Source organism: Kogia breviceps, chromosome 1 (assembly GCF_026419965.1).
Source record: "Kogia breviceps isolate mKogBre1 chromosome 1, mKogBre1 haplotype 1, whole genome shotgun sequence".
Lineage (NCBI taxonomy): Eukaryota > Metazoa > Chordata > Mammalia > Artiodactyla > Physeteridae > Kogia > Kogia breviceps.
In genome coordinates, this window is record NC_081310.1 from 21,438,542 (window position 1) to 21,462,957 (window position 24,416).

At 40.0% G+C, this 24,416-nt stretch overlaps 1 protein-coding gene across 9 annotated transcripts in view; it reads right to left on the reverse strand.

Moving 5' to 3' along the window:
- NVL (nuclear VCP like) overlaps positions 1–11,641 on the reverse strand; it is a 111,005-nt gene extending 99,364 nt beyond the window's left edge. For 5 of the 9 annotated variants that reach the window (XR_010839523.1, XM_067028329.1, XM_067028320.1 and 2 more), the window contains exons 1-6: positions 11,302–11,407; positions 7,601–7,674; positions 5,838–5,890; positions 5,652–5,751; positions 2,036–2,093; positions 792–1,064 (exon numbers count right to left, since the gene is read on the reverse strand). Coding sequence is in view for 8 of the 9 variants with exons in the window: in XM_067028329.1 (XP_066884430.1) it covers positions 792–1,064; positions 2,036–2,093; positions 5,652–5,751; positions 5,838–5,890; positions 7,601–7,674; positions 11,302–11,358 (615 nt within the window). In the remaining variant the exon portion in view is untranslated. Of the gene's footprint in view, positions 1–791; positions 1,065–2,035; positions 2,094–5,651; positions 5,752–5,837; positions 5,891–7,600; positions 7,675–11,301 lie in introns of all 9 variants that reach the window. The other 4 variants (XM_067028344.1, XM_067028337.1, XM_059069362.2 and 1 more) reach the window with 3 other exon arrangements.
- Between the last annotated feature and the right edge of the window lie 12,775 nt (positions 11,642–24,416).

Consider the following 24,416-nt stretch of genomic DNA (forward strand, 5'->3'; position numbering starts at 1 on the left):
TTTTAAAAAATAAATTTATTTATTTATTTATTTATTTATGGCTGCACTGGGTCTTTGTCACCGTGCGCAGACTTCCTCTAGCTGTGGCAAGCGGGGGCTACTCTTTGTTGCAGGCTTCTCATTGTGGTGGCTTCTCTTGTTGCAGAGCATGGGCTCTAGGCACACGGGCTTCAGTAGTTGTGGCTTGTGGGCTCTAGAGCACAAGCTCAGTAGTTGTGGTGCACGAGCTTAGCTGCTCCGTGGCATGTGGGATCTTTCTGGAGCAGGGCTCGAACCCATGCCCCCTGCATTGGCAGGCGGATTCTTAACCACTGCGCCACCGTGGAAGTCCCCTCGTTGGTATATTCTAGAAACAGCCCAGCTGTGGCTGAAGCAAAGCTGGGAGGTGGGGGAGAAGGGCAGCAGGACAGCCAAATCATACAGGGCTTTCCTGGCAACTGCAAGATCTCTGACTGTAGAATGAATGAAGCCACTGGAGAGTTTTTAATAAAAGAATGACAATGATCGGACTTAACTTTTAAAAAAGTTATCTCTGTGTGAAGAATAAACTAGGGGAACAATAATGGAAGCAGACTCTAGTTGGAAGGTTATTTCAATAGTTAAGGAAAGAAAGAGTAGAGGCTTGAACTAGGATGAAAATGATGACGGTAGTGGGAAGTGATCAAATTCTACATGTATCTCAAAGTTCCTAAGTCTTTTACAAAACAAAAGAATCTCCCTGATATTAAGTTCAGTGAAAAGGGTGTAATGTACTCCAACTACATGGGGCTAAAATTCCACTATAAAAATACCTCTATCTCAGAGATCGGCTTCTTATCATTACTTTTCTCATCTGATAGGTCTGAGAAAAAACTGTCTTTCTTCCCACTCGGGGTTTTGTCAATAAACCATCCTCCTTCAGAACCTCTGGCAGGGGTCTTCAAAGGAAGGGAGCCTGTTTTGGAAGTTATCCGTGGTGTTGAAATGGTGGTTTCTCTTTGCTCCAGCTCAGGAGTACTTGAAACAGAATCAGGATTTCCTTTCCGATATAAGGAGAGCAGGGAACTGTTCATCTGATTTGCTGACTGTAGAAACATGATTTTAGCATAAATTACTCAATAGGCACTCATGAAAGTTTGATTACCTATATTAAGAAGCTTTCTACATCTTCCTCTCAACACCTCTTCTCAAAACAACTACAGTCAGAAAATACAGGTGTTTACAATAGGATAATTCACAAACATTTACTATTCAAAAAGATGTACCCCCTCCACTCCAAGTTAATGTACAAATTCATAATTAGCAGTTAAATAAAACCAAATAAGAATGGTTGTTTTTAAAAAATATAATAGAAGTATGAAAATGAGTTGGATCAAATATCAATTCAAAACTGGATCAAATATAACAGTATCATCATGACTTTGTTAATAAATTCAAAAGCTGAATTATCAACGGAAAAAAAAGAAAATTATAAATAATTTCACATATTATTCCCATACTTCCCCCCGCCCCCTTTTTTTTTGTGTGGTACACGGGCCTCTCATTGTTGCAGCCTCTCCCGTTGCAGAGCATAGGCTCCGGACGCGCAGGCTCAGCGGCCATGGCTCACGGGCCCAGCTGCTCTGCGGCATGTGGGATCCTCCCGGACCAGGGCACGAACCCGTGTCCCCTGCATCGGCAGGCGGGCTCTCAACCACCGCGCCTCCAGGGAAGCCCCCATACTTCCCTTTAATCCAAGCCTATTTATTGGTAATGCCAGCTCTTTGGCAGAAAAGGTATTCTCTTCTCCATTTTTACTATTAATTGCCCTTTCTCTTCTTGTCTGCCCATATTTCTGGCCATTCTCTTCCCTTCTTTCCACTATATAATAGGCTATACATGCAAATAATGGAAGGATGGCCAATCCAAGGGTTCATCAAGGCTGTACACAGAAATACTCAATTATTTACTGATGAAGATGTTCAGTCTCTTTTTCTATTCCTTACTGATCTTTTCTAAGAAGGATTCATAATGATTTTTTAAAAATCAAAGTTGGTGCATTAAATATCTGACTTACCTGTGGATCTGGGTAATCTTCCATATTTGAATCATCATCAGAACAGCTTTCAGTATATCTCGGTAAAAAGAAGAAAAGAAACATTGTAAAGGCTTTTCTCCCACATCCTAAAAAAATTACTTCCCAAAACAAAAAAAATATACTGAGGCAAAATACTATGGTAGTGAGGGTCCAGGCTTTGGAATTAGAGAAATCTGGATTCAAAATCCAGCTTTACTAGCTTCTAGCTTCTAGAAGTTACTAGCTTCTACTGAACCTCTCTGAGCCTCAGCTTCCTTATCTATAAAATGGAGATAATAAACAATGTCTCTCACTGGCTTAACAGAGGATTAAATGAAAGCTTGCAAAGTCCTTAGCACATAGTAAATGCTTAATAAATTGTGGTTATCTTTATTCTAGCAAAGTGACATACAAATTCCCATCAGATCCAAGGGTCTCATTTAGGAACGTGAGATGCCAATAGAAGAAATATTCCAGCAAGCCATGATAAAGCAGTTTGAGTAACAAATTCAACTGGACCAAGGCATGTAACCAAATGCAACTTCTCCAAGTCCATTCATGAGAAATGAAGGTACAAAGAGTTTTTCATATAATACGGCCAAAAACAAGTATAAATCCTAGTAACTACAAACTGAAGTTGCAATCTCAGTTCATTATAACTGACAGCTGATATCTAATAGCTTCAACTAACCAGAGGACTCTGTTAGTATTTAATGTAGTTTCTTTAGAAAATAAACAAGAAATGGACTTTTCCTAAGTAAAAAGATTTATATAAATTTTACTCCCACCTTTATAATTAAGACATGAATTCTTTTGTTATTCATTAAATTCAATTAGTATAATCTGGGGCATTTCTAATAAGTTAAAAAAGGTGGATTATTCAAGTACTTGGAAAAAAAACTGTTTTGCCCTACAATTCATGCCCTACAAACGAAATTAATTATGTTAACAAAATTAATTATAAAGAGTTAAATGAAATACCATAAAGACACAAGAAAAATGTATAGGTAATTATTCTATACACTCTTGTGATAAGAGGTCTTTCTAAGTACATCAGCATAAACCATAAAGAAATAGGTAAAAAGACTTGACTAGGTAAAGATGCAAAACTCCTCTAATTAAAAGATGCCATAAACAAAAATAAAAGGCAAATGGCAAACTGTGACAAGCATTTGTAATACATATAAAAAGAGGTGCTATTTTACACAAAGAGCTCTGACAACTAATAAGGAAAATTCAAATAGCTTTCAAATGAGAGATAAAGCCCATAAACAAGAAATTCACAAAGGAAACATGAAACAATCAAAAAACTTAACCTCACTAGTTTTCAAAACTATTACAAATAAAAATAATACAATCAATTTTTTTGCCCATAAAACTGGCAAAAATCAGGACTTCCCTGGTGGCACAGTGGATAAGACTTCGTGCTCCCAATGCAGGGGGCCCAGGTTTGATACCTGGTCTGGGAAGATACTACATGCCATGGAGCAACTAAGCCCCTTCGCCACAACTACTGAGCCCGCATGCCACGACTACTGAAGCCCGCACGCCTAGAGCCCATGCTCCGCAATAAGAGAAGCCACCGCAATGAGAAGCACGTGCACCACGACGAAGAGTAGGCCCTGCCTGCTGCAATGAGAAAGCCCACTCACAGCAACGAAGACCCAATGCAGCCAAAAAATAAATAAATAAATTTATTTTAAAAATATTTAAATATATAAAAAGCATACTGTATTAGAACCAAGTAGGGTTTATCCCAAGAATGCAAGACTGGCTTAACACTCAAAAATCAATGTAATTCACCAAATTAATAAGGGGAAAAACCAATAATAAAATCTTTCAATACCTGCATAAAAAGCATTAGACAAATGTTATACCCATTCATGATAAAAACTCTGAGCAAACTAGGAATATTAGGAAATTTTCTCAACCTGAAAAGGGCACCTATTAAAAAAACCTACAGCTAACATCATACTTACAGACTATCTAAAGTTAAAAACTGACCATACCAAATGTTGGTAATATGTGGAACTAGTGGAACTCTCACAGACTACTGATATAAAGGTAAAATGGCACAAACACTTTGGAAACAGTCTGGCAGTTTCTTATAAAGTTAAATATGCAGTTCCCAGGTGACTCAGATATTCCACTCTCAGGTATTTACCAAGGGAAATGAAAACACTTTCCACACAAATTCCTGGACATGTTATCACAGTAGCTTTATTTGTAATAACCAAAAAGTGGAAAGAACCCAACTGTCCAAATGCAGGGAGATGGGTAAAAAAATAGTGGCCTATGCATACATACAGAGCAATAAAAAGCAATGAAATATTGATAAACACAACATTGATAAACCTCAAAATCATTATCCTGAAAGAATCCAAATTTTTTAAGTACATAGTCTACGATTCCATTTATATAAAATTCTAGAAAATGTAAACATATAGTGACAGAAAGCAAATCAACGGCTGTCTCAGAACAGGGATGTAAGGAGAATTGCAAGTGGGCAAAAAAAAACCTGTGAGGTTGGATATGTTCAGTAACTTGCTTATGGTGATGGTTTAATGAGTATATACATATGTCAAAACCCAACAAATTGTACACTTTAAAAATGTACAGCTTAGGACTTCCCTGGTGGCGCAGTGGTTAAGAATCTGCCTGCCAATGCAGGGGACACGGGTTTGAGGCCTGGTCTGGGAAGATCACACATGCCTCGGAGCAACTAAGCCCATGCGCCACAACTACTGAGCCTGCGCTCTAGAGCCCGCGAGCCACAACTACTGAAGCTCACGCACCTAGAGCCCGTGCTCCGCAACAAGAGAAGCCACTGCAATGAGAAGCCCGTGCGCTGCGACGAAGAGTAGCCCCTACTCGCCTCAACTAGAGAAAGCCCATGTGCAGCAACCAAGACCCAGAGCAGCCAAAAATAAATAAATAAATTTTAAAAAAATGAGAAAAGGAACTTAAAAAAAAGTACAGCTTACTACTGTTCGTCAATTTTACTGCAAAATAGTCATAAAAAACTCAACAATATTACTTCTTAAACACAAAATTAATTTGCATTTTTAAGTACGTGGCATTGTATTAGGGCAGAGAAAAACAGAGCTAACGAGACAGTTCTGTTAGTAATGCAAACACGTTAACAAATACTCTCAATATCATATGATAGAAGCACTACACTAAATATCTATAACTAGGAGTTAAGGAAATGCTGAGAAAGGAGGATTCCAAAAAGGCGTGAAAAGGCAATAACATAGCCTTTTGAAAGCTGACTCTTGCAGAAACTAACACACCATTGTAAAGCAATTGTACTCCAATAAAGATGTTATAACCACCCGCCCCCCAAAAGACAGCTAACTCTTGAAGGCTGAATGAAAGTTCATAAAGGGGTAATGAACACTCCAGCTACAGAAAACCACCCACACAAAGGCACAAAGCAAGAAGGTGAGCGCTCTGGGGAACAGTGAGTATTCAGCAGTCTGAGGTAAAAGTCTGGACAGGTAAGTATTAGGCCGGGCCTCAACGGCAATGAAGAGCCGCTGAAGCTTTACAGGTAGGAATATAACGTGATCAGGTTCATGTTTTAGAAAAAACCCCTCCATTCTATAATCCTTACTCATTATCCTCTTCACCGTGTCTTGCTCTTTTAGCCAGATGTTCATCTTCTAATTCGGGTAGATCCTTAAGTTCCTTCTCACTACTAATTATGCTAAATACTGAAAAAAAAAGAAAAATGCCATGAGCTAAAACAATTCCTTCTGTGACTTTATTAATAATGCAGCTCTAACACTAAAAGACTCACCTTTTTCTACCTGAATCCTAAAAGCATTTCTTTTTCTTCGACCATAGTCTATACTGAAAAACATAACCAGAAGTTTAGTACAGTGGTCTCCACCAATATTTTCCTATTAAGCTCAATCTAAATTGAGAACATAAATTTGCATGAATATATAATTATGTCACTGTATTCACACTGACCATAAACCTATTTTCAAACAACTTCTGAGCTTATATTTTTACAATTATAATTTTTCTTGATTAGAAATAGGGTTATAGCAGCAGCAACATTGCCAGCTTGTACTGAAGAAGACAGAGAAGGGATGAAATGAAGGAAGGCCATTGGACTTCTTGGATTCCACAGGGCAGGCCAGAAGAGGAATGCAGCTGCGAACACATTTATCCTTCAAAAAAAGGAAAGAATGACTACAAAGGAGGCTCCGAAGGTGGCAGGGTGGCCACTGATACCATGCGCCCGGAGGACACAGGTGCAGGGAGAGGCACTGTCGCCCACTCGGTTCCAAATGGCAGGGAATTCATCCCAGTGAGCCCACAGGACAGAGCACTGAGTCAAAGAGGATTATTCTTAAAGTCTAGTGGAATTTCCCCTGCTAGGTTTCGGACTTCCTCGAGACCATGACCCCCTCCTTCTTCCCAATTTCCCTGCTCTGGAATGAGAATGTCTATCGTATGCCTGTCCCATCATCATATTTTGGGAACAGGTAACTTGTTGTCTGACTTCACAAGTTCACAGCTGGAGAGGAATTTCGCCTCAGGAGGAATCATACTTCCAGTCACACTCCTACCTGAGTTAGACAATATTCAGATGAGACTGTGGATTTAGAGTTGATGTTGAAATTGGTTAAGACTTCCAGGGCCGCTGGGATGGAGGGAGTATATTTGCAAACAATAAAGACATGAATTTGGGGGGCAAGAGGGCAGAGTGTTATGGGCTGAACTCTGTCCCTCCAAAATTCGTATGTTTAAGTCCTAACCCCCAGTACCTCAGGATGTGGGTGCATTTGGAGACATGGCCTTTTAAGAGGTGAGTAAGGTAAAATGAAGTCATATGGGTGGGCCCTAATCCAACATGACTGGTGTCTTTATAAGATAAGAGATTAGTATACAGACACACACAGAGGAAAGACCATGTAAAGACACAGCGAGAACACAGCCATCTGTAAGCCAGGGAGAGAGCTCAAAAGAAACCAATCCTGACAATGCCTAGATCATGCACTTGGAGCCTCCACAACATTAGGGAATAAAACTTCTGTTCTTCAAGCCACCTACTCTGTGGTACTTTCTTATAGCAGCCTTAGCAAACTAATATACAGACCAAGGAAGTCAAGAAAATAGAAACAGTGAGATACACAAAGCAGAGACAATTAGAGAGGCAACACAGCAGAAGTGGGATTAGAGGCACAAAAGGAGGATTTAATCTTCAGTGGAAAGACTGCTCAGGTGACACATTTTTAGATAGTCAGGAGACTGAGGGAGATCATGCCTAATGGTTTTAATTTTTTAATGAAGCAGGAAAAGCACTAATACTCCTGACCAGAGAGTCGGGTGCTAAAACATAAGAAGCAGCCATTTTCCTTAGCCAGAAGGATGGCTCCTTACATATCACAAGTGCTTGATAAATGTTTGTATAGATAAACTGAATTCTAAACGTATGGACTGGTGAACTACTGCCAGCGGCTATTAATATCGGTTGGAAATTTAGGCAGGATGTAAACTTTAAAAATGGTAGGAAAGAAAAGCAAGAATCTGGAGACTACATTTCTTTACCTGTACATTCTTTGTAAATCGGATGCTAAGACTCCGGTGTCCACATATTTGCCACATCTGTTACTGGTGAGGTACTAAAACAGAAAACATGATAAATACAAGACAATAGTTCAAACTCAGTGATTTTAATTGACAAGTAAGCGACTGAGCTACTCAAACATGTCCTACGTTAATGTAAACTCTCCATTAATAAAGTATACTGGAAATATAAATAAAAATCACCAAATAATTACCAAATCTGAACCAAAGAATTTAATTAACATTATTAATCACTATGACAACACAACAACAATAACTAGTATAGCTATAAGTCAGTAAGTAGGTGAGGGCTTCTTATACCCTAGGTTCCCAAATATACCAGAACAAAGCACTCAACTTGTGAGAGCACCGAGGGATATTTTAAATTTGAGGGAACACAGTAATATTCGGTATCTGTCCAACAGTGCAGGCAGTTGCCCCTTGAACAGCACGGGTTTGAACTGCACCAGTCCACTTACAGCAGATTTTTTTCAATAAATACGTATTACAGTACTGGGTGACCCAGGGCTGGCTGAATATGCCAACGCAGAACCACACATGGAGGGCCAAGTGCACACTTATACACAGATTTTCAACTGAGTAGGGGTGGGCGGGGGGAGGTGGTCAGCACCACACCCCCGGTTTGTTCCAGGGTCCGCTGTACCAGCCTGAGACAATTCACAGCTGCAATATTAAATCACCTTTTGACGATGTCATATCTTTGCAAAACTGGCTTTTTAAGCATTTGCTGTAATAAAAATCAAAGTGGCCGTGCTCCACAACAAGAGAAGCCACCGCAATGAGAAGCCCGCGCACTGCCAACGAAGAGTGGCCGCCGCTCGCTGCAACTAGAGAAAGCCCACGCGCAGCAACGAAGACCCGACGTGGCCAAAGTAAATTAATTAATTAATTAATTAATTAATTAATTTAAGAAAAGAAAAAATCAAGGTGTAACACGAAATGAGAGGCGCAGTGTCAATCTGATCGCAAGGTATGAGAAGTTGTGCTGTGCCCAGTGGACTCACAAATCCCACTAGTAAATAACTGTGGTTATTTTAAGAATGAAATACAAATGCATTAACTTTCCTTGCACTTTTCGTATTATTTGTTCAAAAAGCTAGTAAGTTATTTGGACTAAATAGTTATTAAGTTGCTTGAACCTAACTACTTAATAAACAAACCCATTAGATATTACTTTGGGCCTAGGAGCATCGTGAAAAAAATTACTAAGAAACTAAGGGCCTGGTAAACCTGTTCTAGGGGCCTTTTACACATTATCTCTTTTAGTATTCACAATGCTATGAGGTAGATGTCAATCTCCCCCCATTTTATAGGAGGCTTTAAAAGGTTAGTTACTTGCTCACCAGCACATAAGTTATACCGCCAGATTTCAAACCTGGAATGTCTAACCATCAACTCCCAAGTTTCACTACTTGCTAGTTATCCAGTCTAGGTTCCCCATTTCATACAGCAATTTCTTCTCAAGGATCCCTAACACATAAAAACAGTCTCTGCATAAATGCCTCCAATGACAAGAGACTAGGTATCCAAAGGTGGTCCGTTCTTGTTAATCTTCCCCTTCTCTGAACTCCTATGACATGCTGTCATTTACCACAGTTAATCTTGAATTATACATATACATGTATATCTCATACCCACTGCAAATCAAAACGCAACAGAACTATAAACACTTTAATCTGCTAAGTCTTAGAGTAATTTGTTATACAGCAATAGATAACTAATACGCTAGTTAAAAGGAGACAAGTGTACTACTTGTAGGAAGATGTCTAAAACATACTGCTGAGTGAAACAAGCAAGTAGCAGAATAGATGCAGATGAGCCCATGTGTATGATTTTTAAAAAATTAATACATCTATAAGTGCATATATGCATACAAATTTTAAGAAAGATACAATAGAAACTCTCCCTGATTATCTGTGGAGAAATGGAGTGGCAATGAAAGGAATTCTTTCTTTTCATTTTATACCCTCCAGTTCCTTTTATTTTAAACCATAAGAACCTATTACTTTTATAACGAACCAAAGTAAAAGCAAGAGAGGAAAACTGCTAATGTCAAATGCTGAAGAGCAGTCAAGTGTGGCAAGGATTGAGAAGAGGCCACTGGGTTTAGCCATTAGGAGTCACTGCTCAGAGACCTGAATAAAGTGAAGGAGCAAGCTGTGCAAACATCCAGAGGAACAGTCACTGAGACTGAGTGAACTGCACAGCAAAAGTCCTGTGCTTGGCAAGTTTGAGAAGGTCCGTGTATATAGGACAGTGTAATCAAGGGAGAGATCAAAAGGGACAAAAAGGTAGATGGGGCCAAAGTACATAGGGCTATTTAGGATGGATTTTACTCCAAATGTCTGAAAGTCCACCGAAGGGTTTTGAGCAGGGCCCTGGCAAACTCCAATTTTCCCTCTAAAAGGATCTCCCTGGCTGCTCTCTGGGGAACAGACTTTAAGTAAAACCAGAATCAGAGCGATCACTTAGGAGGCTACTGCAATACTCTAATAGGGAGTGTGGTCTGGACTAGGATGTTGGAGGAGATAGTAAAAAGTGCTTAGGTTTGAAGTATATTTTGAAGGTAAAGCCAAATAGGTTGCTGATTAACTGGTTACAGGAAGCAAAAGTCAGAATGAGTCTTAAGGTTTTTGGCCTTAACAAATGGATGTTATTTACTGAAATAAAGAACACTAAGAAAGGACAGGTTTGAAGGAGAGTATCAAAAGTTTAGTTTGGACACACTAAGTTGAAATATCAGACACTCAAGAGGAGATGTTGAGCAGGCAGCTGGATATATCAATCTGGAATTCAAGATAAAATCTGCATTGAATTATAATATAAATTTAGAAGTCATGAATGTGTAAATAGTATTTAAAGGACTAGACTGCATGAGATCACCTAGAAGTGTGGATGGATAAGAGAGAAGTACGAGGATAACGAAAGAGAAGGTAAGCGCACAGGGGTTCAAAGGCACTTCCAACAGATGGTAGGAAGAGACAGATCCAAAAAGGAGGTAGTACAGTGGCCGGAAAAGTAAAAGAGACACAAGGAGAGTATATACCTCTTAAAGTATCCGTGTCTCTTTCTAACTAAGACTGCGTGCTGACTGTACCATTCCAAGACATTTACCACACAATGCATTCCACTGGTGATTATGAAAATGAAAAAAAAAAAAACAGTAGATAAAGTGCCCATTATAAAGTCAAATCCAGAGTACCTGTTTTTACTGTGTCTCAACCTGACCCCAAGTTTCCTGAGAATGGAAATTAACGTATTCTTTATGGCACCCAAAGCGCTTCGTCCACACAGGCTTTCGAAGAATGTTTCCGTCCCTACTTCACAAGACAAGAAGATTTAAACTCAAAGGCCATCTGCACTCTCCTTGCTGATCTGCACTGAGGTCAAGCAGACCCCGGCAGGGCCCCATCAAGCCGCAGCCTCTCACGGTCTTGGGCTGCTCTGTGAACCCGCCCCCCTCCACCCACCCACCCACGGTGAGAAGGGAAGGCCTTGAACCGCTCGCGAAGAAGTGGAGTTGTCAACAGCCCCACGCCCGCACCTAGACTGGAGCAGGCGGCTAATCGGGTTCGCGCTGGGCGCCCCTCGAGTAGGGGCCTGTGGTGACCCTGGGCACCGAACGCGCACCACTGTGAGGAATGGCCGTTCAGGATACACACCTGGACGACGCGCTGCTTCAGCTTATTATCCACAAACCTCGCAGGCCTGGGCTTCATCGCTTCTGCTTCCGTCGCCGCAGCCCGGGCTTTACGTGACCCGAGGGCCTCCCTGAGGCTGCCCGCGGCGACCGCCGGGCCAGCTTCCCCCAGAAATGCTCCCCAAGCCGGCCTAGCCCGTGCCGTTCCCCTCAGGAGTTTTGTATAGCGAGTGATGAAAAAAAAACTACCGAAAACACACGGAGAAGACTTGAAAGCAGTAGGGAGTTTCTAGGATTATTTTACAGGCTTGTCCGAGAGGCCCTGGATGACAAGGACCCGTTTGAACACGCTCAACTTTATTGTTCCCATCTGTGCGGCGACGCGCATAGGCGGCTGCGGGGAGGTTCGTGCGGGCGGCTGGTCCCCCCCTCCCCATCTGTTTGTAGAGGGTTTCGCTTGAGAGATTCTAGGCGTTCCAGGCGTACGGTTTGCGAATGTAAAGTTAATCTTGACTTAGAATCTTAACAAAACAAAAACTAGATACTTGGGACGATTAGATCAGGATAAAAACACACCGCCACCCTGCTGCTTGCCTTCCCACCCAGTGACGCGCATTACTGAGACCCGACAAAGGGGCTTGGTGTCTAAAGAGAAGGAAAGATTAGCTTACCCAGATAACCAAACCATCTGTTACATTTGGAAATCACTTACTATTATGGTATTTTCGACAGATAATTCATTGAGCACATCCAGTGGCAGAGTCCATCTCGGCTTAGAAACTGCCCAGAATTTTATTAAACGTATGTGTTTGCCCGCAAGAAGTTTATCTTGCAGCGGAGACACAAATAAAGGAACCATTATCAAAAAATTTACTGACTTTAGTTTCTGTTTGTTGGCTTGTTTTAATCGCGTTTTCAGTATTCTTATTTGAGGTCTTTCTTGGTTTATGACAATATTAAGTGTGGCCTAAGTAGTGTATTGAGGTGTGGAGAGGAGATGGAATTAAGAGAAGATGGTGAGATGTTGACAGTGTGGATAAAGCATGTTGCCTGCCATTTTAGTAAACAAAGGATGTTGTGGCCACAAAGCCATCAGCCACTCTTGCTGCCCCCAGTGGTGCACCCTGAGAGGAATTCAGGATGGAGAAAAACAGGAAACTGACCCTAGATAAGGTGCATATCAAAGGTATAATTTCAATAAGGCCAGACTCTTGCATCTTCCCGTACATAAAAAATGCACTAAAATCATTGACTTGAGATGTCTGTTTTTTGTGATTAGCAGTAATCTTTTGAGGTTCAACTAAAGGTTTTTGTTTTCGTTTTCAGCAAAACTTCCTATGCGTCCTGGCTCCTCCCTTACCTCTTTGGATCACAGAGCTATCGCAGAGGCTGGTTTCCAGGGTTATGGTCCTCAGTAAGTCTGCCGAATAAAACATAATCCTCACCTTTTAGGGTATGCGTTTTTTCAGTCGACAACAGATAATCTTCTAGTCAGGGTACCACTGACTTACTTTCTGTTCAGAGTTTAGAGTATAACACTGTTCTTTTTAATGGTTCTTATCTGTACACTGGATGAAGTATAGATTCTCACTCTGATATTCAAAACATTGGGCAACATGGCTCAACTTCATTTCCTACTTCTTCACTATATAGGTACTCTGCTTTTAGCTAAGCAGCATTGCCTACATTTATTCAGACAATGAATATTTATTGAAGACCTACTATGTCACAGGCACTGAGTACAGCTATGAAGAAACAGAAAAGATTCCTGCTTCTATGGGACTTATAGTTCTATTGGAAGGTGATGATGATAAACAGATAAATTATACACAGCACTTTGCTTTCACTGACATTTCCTCTTATCTACAGTGTCCTTCCTGGCCAGCCTATGAGTTTCAGCATCCTAGCTAACCATTCCCTTATTTTTAAGGGAATTTTATTTCCTTTTATTAAATTTCCTTTTATTAAAATCTCCACCCAGTGAAGCCTCCTTTCATTCATGCAACAAGTATTTACTGAATACCTACCAGTATAAGTCCCTGCCCTGCCCTTGAGTCTTGTGGGGAAAAGCAAAATAATTATAATTGTAACTTTTATAATATTTTAAATTAGATTAAGTATTTACGTGCTTGATTAAACTTTAGTGAAGATTCCTTACAGCAAATAGCACAAATATGCTCATTGCCCAGTAACTTTTTTTTTTTTTTTTTTTTTGGTACGCGGGCCTCTCACTGCTGTGGACTCTCCCGTTGTGGAGCACAGGCTCCGGACGCGCAGGCTCAGCGGCCATGGCTCACGGGCCCAGCCGCTCCGCGGCATGCGGGATCTTCCCGGACCGGGGCACGAACCCGTGTCCCCTGCATCGGCAGGCGGACTCTCAACCACTGCGCCACCAGGGAAGCCCGCCCAGTAACTTTTTAAATGTAATTTTATTCTATGCATACCAAATGTACCACATAGAATAAAACATGCTAAAGGGCCCAGCAGCATTACAACATATACCAAGCAGCATAGTGTATTAGTCTATAATTTGTTGGAGAGTACTATTCTACACTTAGGATCAGCTTCATGGGTGTGTGATCTGTGCAGCCGCAAAGGGCTTTGTGCTCAGAAGGGCTCTATGCTTGGTTTAATGCTCTGCAGTTGCTATCTTGAAATTTTTAATATTGTTTGAACAAGTGGCCCCTTATTTTAATTTTGCACTGGGCCCTGAAAATTATGTAACTCATTTGGACCTTAAGTACTCTAGAATGCAAACTTGTTAAGGGCAAGGAGTGTGTTTTTCACCTATTTACTGCATCAGGTGCAGTAGGCAATTACTGAACGTAAGTTAATACTAGGCATCAATAACTGTATGCCAGAACATTTTCCATTGGAATTATTTCCAGTAATCATTGACCTGAAGACAATTTTACCTTAATTCCAGTGTTTAGATTTTACAGTACCATACACCTAAACCAAAAACATTACCGAATAGTAACTTGAGTGCATATACATCTCAAGAACTTCCTGCAGTAATTGAATTGTCGTCCATTCTTTAATGGTACAACCCCATCTAGTGGTAGTGGCACATTTCACCTTCTGTTCATCATATCTTTGCCCTCCCAAATTTTGTATCTCACTAGCAAACAGCCTCTTGTCTAATTGTGCTTCTTAATTAGGGTGATCTATGTCCTGATTTACTCAAGACAGTCCCGATTTTTGCCTCTTGATCAAGCACAATTATTAACAGTATTCCTTTTATGGAAATAAATGAAAGTCACCCAAATGAGAACAGGCAAAGACTATTCAGAGCTTGCAATAATAGCAAGGGAGTTGGCCACCATCACTTGCATTTTGGCAGAGACTCAAAGACAGGTAAAGGATTGGGAAAGCTTTGTAACTGGAAAAGGGAAGGTTTCAGATATGCCCTGATTGAAGACTGTTGGGGAAGCTGTAGCAGGGCTAACTAAAAGCAAGGTATCCTATGTGACTAGTTAGGGGAGTATATTTGGCTTTCTCTGATGAGTCCTAAGTTTGAAGCAGGGACGAAAATTAGAGAAGCTATCAATGGAGTTCTGGACATTTGGGGCCAATTCTACAGGGCTTATTGTTTGGTTTCCTGGATTGTTTGCTAGAGATATTGTTCTGACTTCCTACAAGTCCAACCTGTAGATAGCAGGCTGGCTTCCTGGTTTGGTACCTGCAGATAGTAGGTTGGCTTCCTGGACTGGTTGCTGCAGATTGTAAGTCAGAATATTGTTTTGTTTTTTATTTTTTTTACAGGGTCTGGCCATTGTTCATTTGTATATTCAGTTTCTCATCTTTATCTCTCATAAGGGTTCCAGTTTGGACAATTAATTATATGATCATCAATGTATAATAGGAACATGGAGAAAAACGGTGAGAGTGTGCATGTCCGAGTTTCCTTACCAAGGTTCAAAAGGGAGGTTGCCTGCTTGCTGGGAGCTGGAGGTTGAGTCTGTATCCATGTTTTCTGAGGTTAAGAAAAAAAATCTTTGATTTGATTTATTTTGTAAAGGCCAATAATTCCAATTTCTAATCAAGTTTGTTCTCCTTTGAGATGAATGCCTCATTCATGTCCCTAATCTTGAATAGAATAAAAATAATATTTGAGGTGGCATTTTATGCATTCGATCTACAAATGTTTGTCTACTATATGGCAGTTACTATGCTAAAGTCAGAGAATACAGTGATGCTCAGACAGATATGGTCTGGGAACTTACGTTCTAGTGAGAGGGTCAACTGGTGGGCTGGCAAAACAATTAAAATATAATTACAAAAATGACAAATAATGAGGATTTCATAGCCCTTGGAACAGTACCTTTTAAATAGAAGGTTTTCAGTGAATGATTGCTAAGTAAATGAATGAAAATTGTGACAATAATAATACTGTGATAAAGAATAGCAACGGCAGCCTACCTCAGTCTCAGTAGTTAGGGGAAGAATTTCTGAGAATGTGACATGTGAGAACCTTAAGGATAGCAGAACTGTTTGCTGAAAGAGAATTTCAGATAGAGAGAGTGTGCAAAGTTCCTAAAGCAGGAAAGAAGTTGACCTGTTCTAGGAAGAGCAAGAGAGAAAATATACTTCCTTCTTGTTTAAATCACCAGTATTTGAGGTTTCTGTCATTCACAACCAACATTAATTTGAGTGGATATGGGTAATTTGGAGGAATTTCAAAAGTTGAGTCTAAGATTAATGTGAAAGAACAAATGGTCAAGAAGAGCAAAAGATTCTTGAATAAGAATTCAATATCATTACTCTTAAAAAAAAAAAAAAACCTTGGGCTTCTCTGGTGGTGCATTGGTTGAGAGTCTGCCTGCCGACGCAGGGATGCAGGGGACGTGGGTTCGTGCCCCGGTCCGGGAAGATCCCGCATGCCGCGGAGCGGCTGGGTCCGTGGGCCATGGCCGCTGAGCCTGCGCGTCCGGAGCCTGTGCTCCGCAACGGGAGAGGCCACAACAGTAAGAGGCCCTCGTACCGCAAAAAACCAAACAAACAACAAACTCTATTGATGTATCTTTTATCTATAATAAAACGTGTCCATTTTAGTGTATTGTTCAATATTTTAAAAATTGAGGTAAAATTACCATAAAATTCACCATTTAAACTATATCACAGATAAAATTTAGTGGCTTTTGGTATATTTACAGTGTTGGGCCAGTATCATGAATACACAGTTCGAGAACATTTTCATCATCCCCAAAAGAAGCCCCATATACCTTAACCAATCACTCCCAGTTCCTCCCTTTCCCCAGCCCCTGGAAAACACTAAGCTACTTTTTAAAAAAAATATAAAGTTGTTTATTTTATTTATTTATTTAGGCTGTGTTTGGTCTTCTTTGCTGTGTGCGGGCTTTCTCTAGTCGTGGCGGGCGGGGGCTACTCTTCGTTGCGGTGCATGGGCTTCTCATTGCAGTGGCTTCTCTTCTTGCAGAGCACGGGCTCTAGGCGCATGGGCTTCAGTAGTTGTGGCTCACGGGCTTAGTTGCTCCGCGGCATGTGGGATCTTCCCGGACCAGGGCTCGAACCTGTGTCCCCTGCATTGGCAGGCGGATTCTTAACCACTACACCACCAGGGAAGCCCTAAGCTACTTTTTATCTCTATGGATTTGCCTATTATGGACATTTCATATGCATGGAATCATACAATATGTGACTTTTTGTGTCTGGCTTCTTTCAGCATAGTTTCTTTCCCAGATTTATCCAGGTTGTAGCATGTACTGTTACTTCATTCCTTTTTTTTTTTTTCATTCCTTTTTGTGGTTGAATAAGATTTCATTGTATAGATAGGTCACATTTTACTTATCAATTAATCAGTTGGTTGACATTTAGGATTATTTCAGCTTTTTAGCTTGTAAGAATAATGCTGCTATGAGCATTTGTATACAAATTTTTCTATGAATACTTGGTTTCAGTTTTCTTGGGTATATACCTAAGATTGGGATTGCTAGGTCATGTGGGCATTCAATGTTTATCTTTTTGAAGAACGACCAAACTGTTTTCCACAGGAGCTGCACTATTTTACATTCCCACCAGCAGTGTATGAAGGTTCCAGTTTCTCCTTAGCCTGCCCAAACCGTTTTTCTGTCTTTTTATTTTTTTTTTATTTTTATTTATTTTTTTTTTTATTTTTTTTTTTGCGGTATGCGGGCCTCTCACTGTAGTGGCCTCTCCCGCTGCGGAGCACAGGCTCCGGACGCGCAGGCCCAGCGGCCATGGCTCACGGGCCCAGTCGCTCCGCGGCATGTGGGATCTTCCCGGACCAGGGCACGAATCCGTGTCTCCTGCATCGGCAGGCGGACTCTCAACCACTGCGCCACCAGGGAAGCCCCTGTCTTTTTATTTTTTAAATTACAGCCATCCTAGTGGGTGTGAAATGATAATCTCATTGTGATTTTGATTTGCATTTCCCTAAAGTTAATTTCTTAATCGCTGCCCTGGAAAGTACAATTAAACATGTTAATTTATAACAATCTACTTTGAATAAACTTTGCTGCTACTATATATATATAGCTTTGTCCCCCCCATTACCTTGTCACATATTACATATTTATACATTGTGTGCCCATCAATAGTTTTATAATTATAGTTTTATGTAGTTGTATTTTAAATCATATAGGAAAGAAAGAAGAATTAAAAACCAAAATTAAATTAATACCGACTTTAAAATTTACTTATGTAGTTACTTTTACCAGAATTCTTTATTTCCTCATATGGTTTCAAGTTAATGTCCTTCGTTTCAGCCTAAAGGACTGACACCCTTTACCTTTTTTGTAGGGCAGGTCTACTGGCAAAGAAATCTCTCAGTGTTTGTTTATCTGGGAATGTCTTTATTCTTGCTTCATTTAAAAACATTTTAAATTTTAGTAAAAAACGTGTAACAGACTTTACCATCTTAACCATTTCGAAGTGTACATTTTAGTAGTGTTAGTCATATTAACATTGTTGGGCAACACATCTCTAGAACTTTTTCCTCTTGCAAAACTGAAACTCTGTATGCATTGAACAAAAAGTCCCCATTTCCTCTTCAACCCAGCCCCTGGAAACCACAATTCTACTCTCTGTTTCTATGAGTTTGACTACTAGAGTATATCATATAAGTGGAATCATTCAGTATTTGTCGTTTTGTGGTGGCTTATTTCAATTTAGCATAATATCCTAAAGGTTTATCCATGTCATAGCATGTGACAGGATATCCTTCTTTTGAAAGGCTGAATAATGTTCTGTTGTATACCACATTTTCTTTATCCATCTATCTGTCAAGGGACATTTGGGTTGTTTTCACCTCTTTGCTACTGTGAAAAATACTGCAATGGTGTGCAAATATCCCTTCAAGATTTTGCTTTCAATTCTTTTTTTTTTTTTTGGTGGTATGCGGGCCTCTCACTGCTGTAGCCTCTCCCTTTGCGGAGCACAGGCTCCGGACACGCAGGCTCAGCGGCCATGGCTCACGGGCCCAGCCGCTCCGCGGCACGTGGGATCCTCCCGGACCAGGGCACGAACCCGTGTCCCCTGCATCCGCAGGCAGATTCTCAATCACTGCGCCATTAGGGAAGCCCTTTGCTTTCAATTCTTTTGTATATATACCCAGAAGTGAGATTGCTGGATCATATGGTAATTCTATTTTGAATTTTTTGAGAAACCTCCATTCTATTTTGTATAGGGGCTGCACCATTTTACATTCTCATCAACAGTACACAAGAGTTCCATTTTCTCCATATCTTCACCAATACTTGGTATTTTCTATTTTTTTCATTTTTTTTTTGGAAAAAAAAGTGGTCAACCTAATGGGTGTGAAGAAATATCTCATTATAGTTTTGATTTGCCATATACTGATTATTAATGATGTTGAGCATCCTTTCATATGCTTGTTGGCTATTTGTATATCTTCTTTGGAGAAATGTCTGTTTGAGTTCTTGCCTATTTTGTAATTGGGTTATCTGGTTTTGTGTTGTTGATTTGCAGTTCTTTATATATTCTTGATGTTAATCCCTTATCAGATATATGATTTCAAATATTTTCTCCCATTCCATTGGTTACCTTTTCACTCTGTTGTTTCCTTTGATGCACAGAAGTTTTAAAGTTTGATTTAGTTCCATTTGTTTATTTTTTTGCTTTTTTTCCCTGTGCTTTTGGTGTCATATGCAAGAAATCTTTGCCAAATCCAATGTCATGAAGGTTTCCTATATGTTTTCTTCTAGGCATTTTATATTTTTAGGTCTTATGTTTTACTTTTTAAGGATAGTTTTGTTGGATCTAGAATTCTTCGTTTAGAATTTTGTTGTTTTGTTTCTTTTTTCTTTTCTTTCAGTACTTTAATTATGTTATCCCAGTGTCTTCTGGTGTCTGTGATTTTTTTTATCAGAAATCAGCTGTTCATCTTATTGAGGCTCCCTCAATAAGTGACTAGTCACTTCTCTCTTGCTGATTTTGGAATTCCACCTTTGGCTTTAAATAATTTGATTACAACGTGTCTTGGTGTGAATCTCTTTGAGTTTTCTTTCAGAGTTTCTACTTGGTATTTGATGAGCTTGTTGAATGTGTATTTTGTTTATGGCTGTGTTGGGTCTTCGTTGCTGCATGTGGGTTTTCTCTAGCTGCAGTGAATAAGGAGTGCTCTTCGTTGTGTTGCACAGGCTTCTTGCTGTGGTGGCTTCTTTTGTTGCAGAGCACAGGCTCTAGGTGCACAGTTTCAGTAGCTGCAGCACCTGGGCTCAGTAGTTGCAGCACGTGGGACCTAGAGCACACAGGCTTCAGTAGTTGCAGCATGTGGGCTCAGTAGTTGTGGCGTGCAGGCTCTAGGGCACGTGGGCTTCAGTAGTTGTGGTGCGTGAGCTCAGTAGTTATGGCTTGTGGGCTCTAGAGCACAGGCTTAGTAGTTGTGGCACATGGACTTAGTTGCTCTGCGGCACATGGGATCTTCCTGGACCAGGGATTGAACCCATGTCCCCTGAATTGGCAGGCGGATTCTTAACCACTGCACCACCAGGGAAGTCCCTAAAGTCTTTGTTTATTAAATCCAATGTCTGGGCTTCCTCAGAGACAGTTTCTATTAATTTCTTTTCATCTTATGTATTGACCTATTTTCTTATTTCTTTGCATGCCTCGTTTTTTTTTGTTGTTGTTGTTGAAAACTGGACATTTTGAATGTTATAATATGACAACTCCCTCCCCAGGTTTTATTGTTGCAGCTTGTTGTAATTGTTATTTGCTTGTTTAGTACTTTTCTGAACTAATTTTATTAAATCTGTATTCTTTGTTGTGTGTGGCAACTAAGGTCTCTGTTCCTTTACTTTAGTGGCCAGCTAGTGATTCAACAGAGATTTTCTTAACTGCGAAGATTTAGCTGTCTTTTTTTCTTGTTGTTTTTGTCTCAGTGCTGTAACCTTCTGACTAGTTTCTGAAGTTTTGATAAAGTTGATTCTGACAGCTTTTGCCCGTTTGTTTTTGGATATTTTTTGGAGAGAGAGATTTTTGGAGTTCCTTACTCTACCGGCTTTACTGATGTCACTCAAATTCGATTGGTTTTGATAATATGTGGACCCGTATAATCAATACAAAGATAGAGATCATTTCTATCAACCCTGAAATATTATCTTATGCCTCATCCCAGTCAATCCACTGTCCCCTAGATATAGGCCACCAGTGAAATGCTTTCTGTTACTTCATATTAGATTTTAATTTGTTAAGTTTCATATAATAGAATCATAGAGTATGTATTCTTTTGTTTCTGATTTCTTTTGCTCAGTGTAATATCTTCGAGATTTATCCATGTTTTGCATAATATCAGTAGTTTGTTGTTTTTATTGTTGGGTAGTATTCCATTGTATGGTTACACCACAATTTTTTCTTACCCATTTGTCTATTCACAATTGTTGGGTGATTTCCTTTTTTGGCTTTCTCCACTATTTTATTTTATTTTAAATTTATTATTTATTTACTTATTTTTATTTTGGGCTGTGTTGGGTCTTTGTTGCTGCACGTGGGCCTTCTCTAGTTGTGGCAAGCGGGGGCTACTCTTTGTTGCACTGTGTGGGCTTCTCATTGCGGTGGCTTCTCTTGTTGCAGAGCATGGGCTCTAGGTGCGTGGGCTTCAGTAGTTGTGGCACGTGGGCTCAATAGTTGTGGCTCATGGGCTCTAGAGCGCAGGCTCAGTAGTCATGGCTCATGGGCTTAGCTGCTCCACGGCATGTGGGATCTTCCCGGACCAGGACTCGAACCCGTGTCCCCTGCCTCGGTAGGCGGATTCTTAACAATTGCACCACCAGGGAAGTCCCTCTCCACTATTTTAAAGTGCACCTTTTTAATATTACATTACCTCAGATACTTGAATCTCTTCTTTATATTTTATTTTGCTCAGTTGGTAGTTTGCTTCTGTCAGTGCTTCCCTCATTCGTGAACAAATTTTTTCCCTATTAAGTTCAGACCTTAGAAATCTATCCTGTGTGTGTAGTGTAAATGTGAGTGTGAATGAGATCAAATATAAGCATGGCCCTGAATGGGAATTCTGATTCCTTTTGGGTGACTTTTTTTCTACCCAAAGTCAAGCTTCCTTGATACTTCCATATGCTTTTTATATCTCTATTAATCCTCAACTCTGCTTTTAAATGGAGCTGTTCTATAGGATTCCTGTAATTTATGCCATTCCTCTCCTGCATATGAGGTTTTGGTCTTGGATTTACTTTCCTACTTGGACATTGAAGTCCCAGCTTGCGATGATTTCAGTCTATACATAGCTACAATTCTCTCATGAGATTTTCAGCCCTGTTGTACTGCTTTACTCTGATTTGGGTTTATGAAACTAGGGTAATCCCACCTTTTAATTAATTACCTTAGTGTTTATTTTTTATGCTTCATTTTATGTGACATTTCTTTGTGTTTGGCACTAGGTGGAAGACATGTAAGTTATGTGTCAGCTTGGTTAATTGATATAATGTTCAATCAATATCGATTGAATTTTTCCCTTAGAATATTGAGAATGTTGCATTCCTACTTTACTGTATATGGGGTCACCAATGAAAAATTTCATCACAGTCTTTTCCTTTTGTACTTTTAGGTTTTATAGTTAGGTCTTGTTCCATTTTGAGTTAATTTGTGAATGAGGTGAGGATTATGGGCCAAGTTTCATTTTTTGCCTATGGTTATCCAATAGTTACAGAATTACATGTTCTGGAAAAGATTATTGAATTGTCTTTGCATCTTTATCGAAAAAGATATATTGACCACATATATGTGTCTTTTTATGAACATTCTATTTTGTTCCATTTACCTATGTGTCTCTACTTTTATTAATATCACAATGTCTTTTTAAAAAATTTATCTATTTCTTTATTTATTTTTGGCTGCATGGGGTCTTTGTTACTGCATGCAGGTTTTTCTAGTTGCAGCAAGCAGGGGCTACTCTTTGTTGCAGTGTGTGGGCTTCTCATTGTGGTGGCTTCTCTTGTTGCAGAGCACAGGCTCCAGGCACATGGGCTTCAGTAGTGGCAGCATGCAGGCTCAGTAGTTGTGGCGCTCGGGCTTAGTTGCTCCGCGGCATGTGGGATCTTCCCGGACCAGGGCGCGAACCCATGTCCCCTGCATTGGCAGGCAGATTCTTAACACTGTGCCACTGGGAAGTCCCATAAAGTCTTGATTGCTGTAGATTTTAGCATATCTTGATATCAGGTAATGTGAATTCTTCAACTTTGTTTTTGTTTTTCAAAATTGTCTTAGCTATTATATTTCCTTTGGGTTTTCACATAAATTTTAGAATAAGCTTGATATTTCTATAAAAGAAATCGTGCTATTTTTTCTTTGTAATTTTAATTTTATTTTTGGCTGCGTTGGGTCTTCATTGCTACACACAGGCTTTCTCTAGTTGTGGTGAGCAGGGGCTACTCTTCATTGCAGTGCGCAGGCTTCTTATTGTGGTGGCTTCTCTTGTTGCGGAGCATGGGCTCTAGGCATGTGGGCTCAGTAGTTGTGGCACACAGGCTCAGTAGTTGTGGCACACGGGCTTAGTTGCTCCGCGGCATGTGGGATCTTCCCCAACCAGGGATTGAACCTGTGTCCCCTGCATTGGCAGGCAGATTCTTAACCACTGTGCCACCTGCTATGGTTTTGATTAGAATTGCATTGAACCTATAGACGAGTTTTGGAGGAACTGACATTTTAACCATTTTGAGTATTCTAATCCACAACGTGCTTCATCTCTCTATTCATTTAAGTGTTTGATTTATTTCATGAGTGTTTTGTAATTATCACAAAAAGATCCTGGAGATAATTTATTAGATTTATCCCTAAATATCTCATGCTTTTCTGGTGATATTATAAGTGGTACTGTTTTAAAATTTTCATTTCTAACTGTTAATTGGTCATATATATAAATGTACTTGGTTCTTGTGTATTGACTTTGTGTCCTCCAACCTTGTTAATAAGACAATCTACACAGACAAAATTAATATCCTCCTTTCCAGCCCATAAGTATTTTTTCTTCCCTTACTGTACTGGCTAGACATAGCAGAGAACAGAAAGGAGGCACAACACTGAAAACAAGAAGATTAAGTGAAAGTCTTCAAATATGAAACCACAGTTCCATTTCCCCATTTGTCTCTCAGAACACTAGCAGCCTGGCTTATACTACTGTAGTCAAGAGCTTGGATTCTTTTCTGGAATAACTGCAGGGCCCTAGGGAAAAGATCCACATTTGAGGAGGTGAGAGTCAACCACTGATCAACTAGGTCACGACTAGTCAACACACATGAAACCATTAATCAACCAGCCCTGCCCATCCACACTGAGCTTCCAACCACCTTTTTTTTTCTTTTGGCCATGCCGCATGGCTTGTGGGATCTTAGTTCCCTGACCAGAGCTCAAACCTGGGCCCTCGGCAGTGAAAGCGTGGAGTCCTAACCACTGGACTGCCAGGGAATTCCCCCAACCACCTTTTTAGTGTTTGGGTTTTTTTTTAACATATGAAAAGACTGTCAGGGATCAAAGTGTGCTTGCCAGTAATCAGCAACATGAACTGAACAGACCAAAACAAAGTAATGGGGGAAAAGAATAGAGGAAACAGAGGCAAAGCACAGAGCAAAATATTTAAAGTATACTAAAATTTATACCCTCATAGAAATGAGAAGATTCTATATC